The 11,726-nt window shown below is 44.4% G+C and overlaps 1 protein-coding gene across 3 annotated transcripts in view; it reads left to right on the top strand.

Moving 5' to 3' along the window:
• The window catches only part of ITGA11 (integrin subunit alpha 11), a 134,827-nt gene that overhangs the window by 22,897 nt on the left and 100,204 nt on the right, over positions 1-11,726 (top strand). For all 3 annotated transcript variants that reach the window (XM_017851146.1, XM_017851148.1, XM_017851147.1), the window contains exon 2: positions 6,554-6,665. In XM_017851146.1, coding sequence (XP_017706635.1) covers positions 6,554-6,665 — 112 coding nt within the window. The remainder of the gene's footprint in view (positions 1-6,553; positions 6,666-11,726) is intronic.

Genomic DNA, 11,726 nt, shown 5'->3' on the forward strand with positions numbered 1-11,726 from the left:
CATCTTTAAAATGACAATGATAACATACTTACTCCAAAAGGTTGTTATAAGCATGAAATACATTCAGAATAGAGCTTGGTACATAGTAAGAGCTTTGTGCATGTGCACAATTATTTTTATTATTGTTATCTAAGTGGTAGGGAACTATCAGTACCCGCCTAATCAGGTAGTACCGATAGGTAGAGTATCAGTACTACCCATCAGTACCTATTATCAGTACCTAAATCAGGGAGCTAGGAGGTAAACTAAGGCAGGAGGAGCCAACAGGTACTGATTCTGAAAACAGATTCTCAGAAGGTGAGAAATCCAGTAGGCAAGTCTATCTGCATCTTTTGGGCACTGGCCAAACATAAAAGCCATTCATGGATGTGGCCTTGAATAGCATATAACCTAAGAGAGCAAGGCAGGTGGGAAGGCAGCTGTTATGCAGGGCAGGGAGTAACAGAGCTATGAGCAGCCCATGCTGAGGGCCCCAGAGGAAGGATCACTTTGTAGCAGAGGTGTCATCAGAGGTGGGCCTTGAAAGTGTAGGACAAAGGGAGGAAAGGCCTTCCAGGCAAGGTGAACAGCATGGGCAAAAGCACTGAGGCCAGCTCAGGAAACAGGGCATCCTGATCCAGTTCAATTCAACCAAGAAGTATTGAATATCTTCCCTGCACCAGGCAGTGCCAGAGGTTTGCTACTCCCTTTAGTCTTGCCAACCACTTTTCCGGATAGATATTTTTATTCCTATTTTATAGATGAGTAAACTGAGAACCAGAAAGGGAGAGTAACTCCCCAGGGTCACCCACTTATGAATGAGTGCTAGAGCCAGGCTTCTAACCAAGTTCTCCCAGAACTGAAAGCCCATCCTCTCTTCATGTCTGGCCTGACTCTCAAGGAGCCTGGCAGGATGGCAGAGGGAGCCGGGCAATTCCTGACACCTCCACCCAAGTAGGCTGTTCTCTTCCTTTCCCTGGCTCCACGTTTGCACCAGGAACACCTTTGGGCCACTTCACCTATTCCTCCACATGGCCCTTCAAGGCCAGAATCACACCTCCAGAAGCTTCCTGAGCACCCAGCCCACATGGTCCTTCTCTCTAACAACCATGACATCTGCTTGCAGGGCACACTTGCACTCCACGTGCTTCCTGTGAGCCACTCTCTCAAGCTGGTAGGGCCCATCTCTCTTCTTGTTTTGCTCTCCACTCATCCCCTGTGCTAAGTGCTAGACCCAACAATGAATAGTGAACAGACCCTATCCTGCCCTCATGGAGCCTGAGTCCTGATGCGGGAGACAGGAGTAATCAGATAGTCACATCCAAGGAGTGGAATTACTAAATGTGATAAGAAAAGGAGAGGTCACCAGTCACCCATTAGTAAGGCACAGGGGTGATGAGATCTTAGCAAGATCTGATGTAATCAATGTATCAGAGAAGCTTCCCAGGGGAGGCCAGGGGAGGACATGCAGTTATGGTGGGGTTTGAAGGTGATGGGAAGCTCATCAGAGAGGCTCAGGCAGAGGAAATGGCACAGGCAGAGGCCCTGAGGCAGAGGAAGCAAGGTGCATCTGAGGGAGCAGAAAAGGGACCCAGAGGAAAACTCCCACAAGACAAGCCTGGGGAGAGGCTGAGGGCCATGGGGCCACATGGAACATTTTGGACTTTCTCCCAAGATCCCTGGGAAGCTATTGGGGAGGAGGAGGAGAGGCAGGGAAATGGAACAGCACAGCAGACACTCCTTAAGCTGGAGCGAACTCTCCCCGCTGAGCTGTTGAATGGCCTTAGCCGTATGCTGGCCAGCAGCCCTCAGCACCTGGGACCGGGACTGCCCCACCTGGCCTCCACCTTAACCTGCAGGGAGTGGAGTGGCTTTGAGAACTGTGAGCCCCAAGTGATGCTCTGGCTTGATGTTATTTTTGTCCCTTCTTGAGACGGGACTGATGCTTTTTTTGAAAGACAGACAAGATTCTGAGAAAGGGAGCAACAGCTGACGTAACTTTGACCATGGCCCACAGGACAGCAGCCCAGGAATTGTGGGTTTTTTCCCCCTCTGTCATCAATATCAAGGGCAGAACAGTGGCAAGTTGCCCAACCAGGCTCCCAACGTCTCTGGAATCGGCCTGTTCGTTCCCATCAAAACAACTTTATTTTATCTTGTTGGTATTTGGCAGTCATCAATCTCTGAGAAAAGTACTTTCCCCAAACATGAAACCCATCTACCATAAAAGGAGGAGGCCAGAGATCTTGTCAGGAGCCGAGGTCAGAGAGATGGACTTGACTGACATCATTTTTAGGAAATCCACTCTCTGGTTGGTTCGGTTTGGTCAGAAGCAAATGTCAACTTGTCTCTGGGGAAGAAACCAGCACTTTGTAATTTAATGCCTCTTCCTTGGGGCCAGATTTCACTAATCCTATCCCCAGTGAGGTTGGGGCTCTGTCTAGGACTAGTCCCACCTTCCCCTGGATCCCCACCACCCCCTCACTGGGCACCTCACTTTGGCTGCAGGATGGAATACGGGTGGCTGGCTTTCCCTCCCATTGCGTCTCCCAACTGGAACCCAAAGGCAGAGGCGGTGGGACCTAGGGCAAGAAGCAGAGACCCTCTTCTCTGAAAGGAATCTTCCCTTCTCTCCAGTGAGTGCTTCTTTTGAAAGGCTGATTTAGGGAGGAAAGAGAACACATCACCCCGGCACCCCAAGATATGTGGTCATTTTTCCAGCTAATCTGTCCCCAATTGAGTGATTTGGGGAAAACTATTTAATATCCCAGAGGTGTGATCATATCTGTCTCACAGGGTTGGTGTGAGATTTCATTGATTAATGTAAAACTCATGGTTAGATGCCTAGAATCATGCCTGGAGTATATCAGTGCTCATCACTCGTTCCTTTCTCCTTTTCCTCACTGAGGGGAGAGATTGTCCCAGACAAATGAGGGCCCTGGTCTCTAACTGTCCAGTCAACCAATATCTATGAGCTGGACCTTCATTCAAGGCACTGAGGATACAGCAGTGAGGACACAGCAGAGTCCCATGGCACTTAGAGACTATAGGAATATTCTAAATATCAGCCACGTGGCAATAAACAAATAAATGTCATGTGTTTGTGATAAGTGCTATGAGGAAAAATGGGGCACAGGAAGGAATCCCCGGGGTGTTGTGGTGGTCTGGTGATGGACAAGATGGCATTGAAACAGAGATTCTAAGACTGGAGGGAGCCTTGCAGGTATGGGAGGAAGACCATTCCAGGAAGAGGGAACAGCCATGGCAAAGACGCTGAGCAGAGAACGAGTCTGACGTTGGAAGGACAGCAAGAGGGTCAGTGTGACTGGAGCAGAGGAGGAGGAGAGGGTAGAAATTAGTGGGGCAGAGTGAATGGGGTGAGATCATGGAGGGCCTTGCAATGAGGAGTTTGGCCTAGGCTTTGATGGGGTGGAAAACTCGTTGATAGAGGGGGTGGAGCTGAGAGGTGATGGGATCTCACAGGTCTTGGAAGGGTCCCTCTGGCCATGGTTGCACAAGAAGCACTGATAGAGGGCATGGGGTGGACAAGGCCCCAAAGACACAATCTGTGGCTTCAGCTTCACTGGCCCTCACCCCTCTGTAGGCCTGGAAGTGGTAGGTGGTCTGGATTTCCTGACAGCTAGAACATACTTTCCTCTTCCTGCTGGGTCAGATGCAGGAAGGGGAAGTCCTAGTCTCTAGTGGGCACCAGGAAGCCAGGCAAAGGGTCGTCCACAATCAGGGTGTATGTGGTCTGTGCATAGGTGTGTCTGTGTGTGCACATGCATGCATACATGTATACCTGAGTGTGTGTGTGCATGTGTGCATATGTGTGTGTTCATTCCTGAGACAGATTTGGAGAGAGGGTAAGTTTCTCTCTGCCACTGCAACACTACTTTTGTAACCCCCCTGTGCCCACCAGGCTCCCAGCTCTGCACAGGTGACACTGGTGTCTCTCTCTCTTTCCTCTGTGATATGCCTTCACTGGCCAGGGACGTGTGTTCTTCAGGATCCTGTGTTTACCTGAACAGAGTCCTCTTCTCCAAGGCCGCCTGCTGCTAACCAGGCTGATAAGTTTATTTATGCCATGGGCTCTGTAAACAAAGCACTAACGGGTCCACATACTCTTCTTCCCCAACCCCTACTCCAGGGCCATGACACTAAATCCATGTGGCAGATTAGGAATCATGAAGACAGAGTTGACAGCTACATAGTCACTTGCCGCCACTGTCTTCCCCTGAACCCGTAGCAGGTACTGCTATCAGTTACACTCCTCTTGCCTGCTGAGCCCAGGCTTGACCTCAGAATCTTTCCTAACTCAGTGCTCCAGAAGTGCCCACGATCAATTGGCATATGCTCAATAAGATAACACGTATCTAACATCCCTGCTTGAAGGTTCCTCAGTTTTACCTCTGGGGCCTTTAATTCTATGACTCTAATGATGGAACTTGTACGATAGGCCTTATTCAAATAAGTGCCCCAGGGCTTCACCCTTGAATACTGAGCAGGGGGTCAGTGCCCAGGGGGAAGGAGAGTGGGGCACTCGTGTGCGGGCCCAACCCTCAAATTCAGAGGCCCTAACCAACGGGCTTGGGTCCTTGGGCAGGTCAGTTAATGTCTCTGACCCTCTGTTTTCCCTTTGCTGCCCACCTGACAGGGTTGTCACAGAGATCGAATGATAACATACATGTGAATGGTCTTTGCAACTTAATAAGTACCCTACATGTGAAAGGGGCCACAATGATAAAAGTCTGTTCTGCTAATTCATTTTCACTTATCTAAAAGTTTTGACTCGTGGCAAGATCCCACCCCTCAAATTTAATGGGTCCCAAGTTTGGATGGGTATCAAGGCCAGATGTGCCCTGAAAATGCTTTGTGGTGGGGAGGCGTCACAGAGTAGGTGTCTGAGGTCCTAGGTCTGATGCTACCACTGGCCTGCTGTGCACCCCTGGACAAACCTCTTAACCTCTCTGGTGCTGTACCAACTGCATCTGCCAAGTGAGGATGATGCGCACTCATTCTCCAAGGTCCTGTGACAGTAAATGATGGCAGATGTGAGGAGGCCCAGAAACCGAAAGTATTACACAGATGTGAGTTGTTATTTTGTTATTTCTTGTGATTTGCCCAAAGGGATAAAGCATTTGGCTTAACACAGGCTTCCCGCCAGGAGGAATTAGTGAATTAGTTAATTGACAGGTGACTTAAACAAACAGGGGCGACCCTTGGGGCAGGGCAAAAGGGTCATGGGGCTTTCTCTGTGCTCACTTCAGTTGCCCCGGCCAAAAAGTAGCCCCTGCCAAAGCCAGATGGAGCTTCACCAACTGGTTCAGAGGGAAGTGGGGAGCCCAGTGCCGGAGCCCATGGCCACTGGGACCTCAGGCTTGCAGGGGAAGGGGGATGTCAGTTCCCTGACTCTTCAGCAGATAGGAGAGGGGGTAATGAGGGGAGGAGGAGGGAAGAGAAGGGAGAACAGGAGAGAGGAAGAAAATGAAAGGGATAAAAAAGAAGAAACTAACAAAAGCCGGAAGCAGCAGGTGGGAGGAAGGAGTGGTGGAGAAGGAGGGCAACTGTCTCTCTCTGGTAGAATCGGGAATTCCCTGGGGGAAGGACAGGTCTTCCATTCAGACTGGGTCTCTTTGAGAACAGGTTTTATGCCTCCCCTATCCATGTACAGGGTCTGTATTAGGCCTTTCTTTGTGGGGCTATACAGGAATACCTGAGACTGAGTAATTTGTAAAGAAAACAGTAGCCCGGCTAACACGGTGAAACCCTGTCTCTACTAAAAAATATATATAAAGATCAGCCAGGCACGATGGCGTGTCCCTGTAGTCCCAGCTCCTTGGGAGGCTGAGGCACAAGAATCGCTTGAACCCAGGAGGAGGAAGTTGCAATGAGCCAAGACCGAGCCACTGTGCTCCAGCCTGGACCACAGAGTGAGACTCTGTCTCAGGGAGGGCAGGGAGGGAAAGAAAGAAAGTAAAAGAGGTTTATTTTGGCTCACTGTTCTGCAGACTGTACAGGAATCATGGTGCCAGCATCTGCTTCTAATGAGGGCCTCAGGGAGCTTCCAATCATGGTGGAAGGCAGAGGGGAGCCAGCGTGTCACATGCAAGAGTGGGAGCAAGAAAGAGAGTGGGGAGGCCCCACACTCTTAAACACCGAGGTCTGTGAGAACTCAGAGTGAGAACTCACTCATCACCAAGGGGATGGCACCAAGCAATTCATGAGGGATCCGCCCCCATGACCCAAACACCTCCCACCACGCCCTACCTCCAACATTGGGAATCCTGTTTCAGCATGAGATTTGGAAGGGATGCACAATGAAACCGTATCAGGCTCCCCCAGGACAGGGGTGGAATCTCTCGCGTCAGACTGTGGGCCCTTCCAGGCAGAGACTATGTCAGCCATCTCATACAGGGGCTCCCCAAGATGGGGAAACATGCTCATCCCACAGCCAAGACCCTCCAAGGTTCATGACCTGCCAGTGGGTCCTGACACAGCCCAAGGCCTACACCTCTGCCTGTCTGACTCCCCTGCTTCTCCTCTCTTCTCCTCTCCTCTCCCCCTGCCTCAGGGTTTACGGACACCTTCAACATGGACACCAGGAAGCCCCGGGTCATCCCTGGCTCCAGGACCGCCTTCTTTGGCTACACAGTGCAGCAGCATGATATCAGTGGCAAGAAGTGGTGAGTGAGGGCGGCCGCCCACACCCAGCCCTGTACCATTCCACACCTAGCCCCTCCATCCTGCCCCGTGGCTGCCCCACCGGCCCTCACATGGAGACTGACATTTCCAGTGACTTGACTCTGTCCCAGCAGGTCAGAGGCTGCACAGGCTCTGCTCCTGACTATGAAAGTTGGAGTGTTCAATTTCTCAAGCCCTCTGTCTTCTCATCTGTGAAAAGGGAATGAACGAGCCCTCCTTCTCTGGGTTATGTGACAGCACAGGTAGCAGCCACCTGGGGACCAATTGTTAGCCCCTGGTCCTGTCTACCTGGAGAACTGCTGGGGGTGTCTCCGAGAGGGTGGGTGTGAGTGTGCTCTCTAGCTGAAACCCAGGCAACAATGGGGCAAAGGGGAGGGAGAGCCAGACCAAGTGGAGGGAGAGAGTGGGAAAGATCCCCGAGAGCCCTCCAGAGCAGGGGCAATCAGGAGGAAGAAAGGATTCACCTCCAATTTTAAAAATAACTTTATTTCAACATATTTTATCACCTAATTCACTCATTTCAAGTGTCCAAGTCGATGATTTTTTTTTAAGAAAATTTACCATGTTATGAGGCCATCACCACGAATCAGTTCTAGAATATTTTTATCACCCCAATAAGATCTCTCACCACATTTATGGTTAGTCATCCTCCTCCCCACTCGGTTTTTAGCTGGCAGAAGGCCATCCTTCCTGGGATGGAAAGGGCCAGGCCTCTGCATGGCCCTTTTAGAAGCTCTTGCATAGTCAAGAGATCACATGAACACTGGTGATCAATGTTCTATGCTGCCCTCTTCCCACTCTGGCCTGTCTACCCTCCCCAGCCTCTCTCCCTTCCTGTGCCTCCCCCACCCCCTTACCTGTGCTCAACGCTCCAGCCACATGGCACGATCGCAGCATTGCTGTTTCCCCAGATCTTCTTCAAACATGCTCTTCCCTTCTGTGACGCCCTCTCCTGACTTCTCTGCTCACCCCACCACCATCTGGCTAATTCTCTCATATTCTTTTTGCTTTTTGTAAAGAAATATCTTACTTATTATCTTTCTACTGAGGTATAACATACATACAATAAAGTGTAGGCGTCTTGAGTGTATGGCTTAATGAACTTCCATGTGATATACTACTATGCAATCACCTCCCAGAGATATACACCATTTCCAGCTTCCCAGAAGGTGGTGCCCACTCACCCCACCCAGTCAGTGCCCCTCCAGGGACCCCCTATGCTGACTCCTATCTCCACAGATTAGTTTTGAACTTCATAGAGGAGAAATCATGCAGTAGGTGCTCATTTGTATCTGACCTCTTTCACTCAACATTATGCCTGTGAGGTTTAACATGTTGTTAAATGAACCGTACTTCATGCTTCCATTGATAAGCAGTATTCCACTGTATTAATCCACCACAATGTATTTAAGTTTAGTGTTTACTTTACTGTATTTGGATTGTTTCCATTTTGGGCTATTTCAGATAATGCTGCTATTGGCATTCATGTACGTGTCTTTCGATGGGCATATGTACTCACTTTTGTGGGGTTTTTACTCAGGGATAGAATTGCTGAGTTGAAGGGTAGTTATGTTTAACTTTTTAGTAGGACCTGCCAGGTATTTTTTTCAAAGTGGTTTACCAATTTAAACTCTCTCTAGTAAAATAAGAGCTTTCTGGTTGTGACATGTCCTCACTAACACATGACATTATCAGTCATTTTAATTTTAGTCATTCTAGTTGTGTGTAGTGGTATCTCACGGTGGGTTTAATTTGCATTTCGCTATTTACTAATGATGTTGAGGAACTTTTCATAAATTTAATGGCCATTTTTGTATCCCCTTTTGTGAAATGCTGTAGCAGGTCTTTTGCCCATTTTAAAGATTGTGTTGTGTGTCTTTTTCTTATTGATTAAAGGCCTTTAAAATATATATATATATATTTTGTATGCACATCCTTTGTGACACAGAAGCATTGCAAATATCTGTTCCCAGTCTGTGGCTTGCCTATTCATTCTCTTAATGGCATCTTTTGATAAACAAAAGTTCTTAACTTTAATAAAATCTAATTTATCAATATTTGTTATGGTTAGTGCTTTTAGTGTGTCCCGTTTAAGAAATCTTCACCTCTCCGCATATCATGAAGATATTCTTCTCTGTTTTCTTCTAGAAGTTTGATGTTTTTGCTTTGTTGTTTAGCTCAGTGATTCATCCCAAGTTAAAGTTTGTGTAAGGTGTGAGATAAAGGTCAGAGGTTTTTGTTTTCTTTTTTTCATATGGATGACCAATTGATTTGGCACAATTTGTTAAAGACTAATTTCCCCATTGAATTCTAGTGTCATCTTTGTTGAAAATCGAGTGACCATAGATATATGGGCCTGTTTCTTGACTCTATTTTATTCCATTGGTCTATTTATCTAAATTTGAGCAAACAAAAAGCTGCTTTGGTTACTGCAGCTTTAAAATAAGTCTCGAAGTCAGGTAGTGTGAATTCTCTATATTTGGTTTTCTCTTCTTTTTTATTTCAACTTTTATTTTAGATTCAGGGGGTACATGTGCAGATTTGTTACAAGGGTATATTGCATTGTGCGGAGGTTTGGGGTACAAGTGATCCTATCACCCAGGTAGTGAGCTACTCAATAGGTAGTTTTTCAAGTCTTGTTCCCTCCCTCCCTCCCCACTCTAGTGGTCCTCAGTGTCTATTGTTCCCATCTTTATGTCCATGTGTACCCAGTGTTTAGCTCCCACTTATGATAGTGACAACACACCATATTAGGTTTTATGTTTCTGTGTTAATTTGCTTAGAATAATCGCATCCATGTTGCTGCAAAGGGCATGATTTCATTCTTTTTCATGGTTGTGTAGTATTCCATGGTGTATATGCACCACAGTTTCTTTATCCAGTCCACCATTAATGGGCACCTAGGTTGATTCCATGTCTTTGCTGTTGTGAATGGTGCTATGATAAACATACAAGTGCATGTGCTTTTGGTAAATGATTTATCTTCTTTTGGGTAATATACCCAGTAATTGGGATTGCTGGGTCAAATAGTAATTCTAGTTTTAGTTCTCTGAGAAATCTCCAAACTCTGAACTAATTAACATTCCCTCCAATGGTGTATAAGCACGTCCTTTTCTCTACAGCCTTGCCAACAACTGTTACTTTGGGGCATTTTAATAATAGCCATTCTGACTGGTGTGAGATGATAGCTCACTGTGGCTTTCATTTGCATTTCTCTGATGGTTAGTGATGTGGAGCATTTTTCCATGTTTCTTGGCAGCTTGTATGTCTTCTTTTAAGAAGTGTCTGTTCATGTCCTTTGCCTTTTTTTAATGGGGCTGTTTTTCTTTGACAAGATTATTTTAGCTATGATAGATCCTTTATGTTTCCACATAAATTCTTAAGTCAGCTTGTCAGTTTTCTCCAACAAAATTTGCTGAAATTTTATGGGAGTTATACTGAATTTATATATTCAATTTTATGGATAAATTTAGGAGAAAATGAAATCTTAATAATGTTTTGAAATATTCAGTGTAAGTTTTACTTATCTCTATATTGCATTAATAAAATTAAAAAAATATATTTAATATTTAATATTATTAAAGAATAACCATATCTTATTATCATTCCTTCTTATACTATTCATTTCATCTTTCACACCATAACTATGAATATAGTTATACTTATATTTAATTAATTATCATCCATACATAAACCTATATATTTATCATAACAGATCTTTGTCATTTTCATATTTGAACAACGGTTTATGCTTTAGAAATAAAATTTTTATGTTCATTTTATTACTATTCCGATTTTCGTTACTATAAAAACCTATTTAATACCTTCATATCTTGAATAATCTTAATTTACATAAATCATTATCCACACATACAATATGTGGTAAGAGTTTAATACTAACGACATATCATTTTACACTATTATATATTATATATTTATATTTTATACTGTTAAAATGAAATATTCTTATTTCATTTTCAATCTTTTTTACTAGTATATAAAATACAATTGATTTTTGTATATTTACAATATATCCAGCAACTTTACTAAAGTGATTTATTATTTCTAATAACTCGCTTTTGGATTCCTTTGGATTTTCTACGTATACAGTCAGATCATCTGAAATAATTACAGTTTTGTTTATTCTTTTCCAATTTTCCTACCTTTATTTTTCTAATTGCACTGGTTAGGATCTTCAGTGTAAGGTCAAAAAGAAGTGGTGATACTGAACATTCTTTTCTTATTTCTGCTATGATAGTGAATTTTTCCAATATTTCATAATTAAATAAGATGTTAGTCCTAATTTGTTCATTTACTTGTTGTAGATACCTCTAGATTAAAGAAGTTGTTTTCTATTCATAGCTTTCTGAGGTTGGTTTTTTAAAAAATTGTGAATAGGTGCTGAATTTTATCAGATGATTTTTCTGCAACACCTGACAAAAGGTTCTCCTTCATTCTATTAATATGGTTAATTACATTGATTGATTGATTGATTGATTGGATTGATTTCTTTTTTCTTAACTATTAAACCAAACTTGCATTCCTGGGATAAACCTCATTTAGTCACCCTGTATTCTCGTATGTATATATTCTCGGGAATTTTGTTTCTGTTGGGGTATTTGTATCTGTTTTATTTCATGAGATATATTGACCTGTAAATTTTCTTTTTGCAAATGCTCTTATCAAGTTTTTGTATTACAGTTATTCAGAGCTCATAAAACGTGCTAAGAAATGTTTTCATTTTTTTTCTATTCTCTGGTAGAACATAAGATCTGTATTATTGCTTCTTTAAATGTTTAGGATAATACACTAGTACAGCATCTAGGTTTGTTTTGTGGGAAGGTTTTTCATCTTAGATTCAACTTCTTTTATTATTATTATTATTATTATTATTATACTTCAAGTTCTGGAGTACATGTGCACAACGTGCAGGTTTGATAGACAGGTATACATGTGCCATGTTGGTTTGCTGCACCCATGGACCCATCATTTACATTAAGTATTTCTCCTAATGCTATCCCTCCCCAGGCCCCACCCCACAA

The sequence above is a fragment of the Rhinopithecus bieti genome, unplaced genomic scaffold, assembly GCF_001698545.2.
Source record: "Rhinopithecus bieti isolate Rb0 unplaced genomic scaffold, ASM169854v2 scaffold_31548, whole genome shotgun sequence".
Classification (NCBI taxonomy): Eukaryota; Metazoa; Chordata; class Mammalia; order Primates; family Cercopithecidae; genus Rhinopithecus; species Rhinopithecus bieti.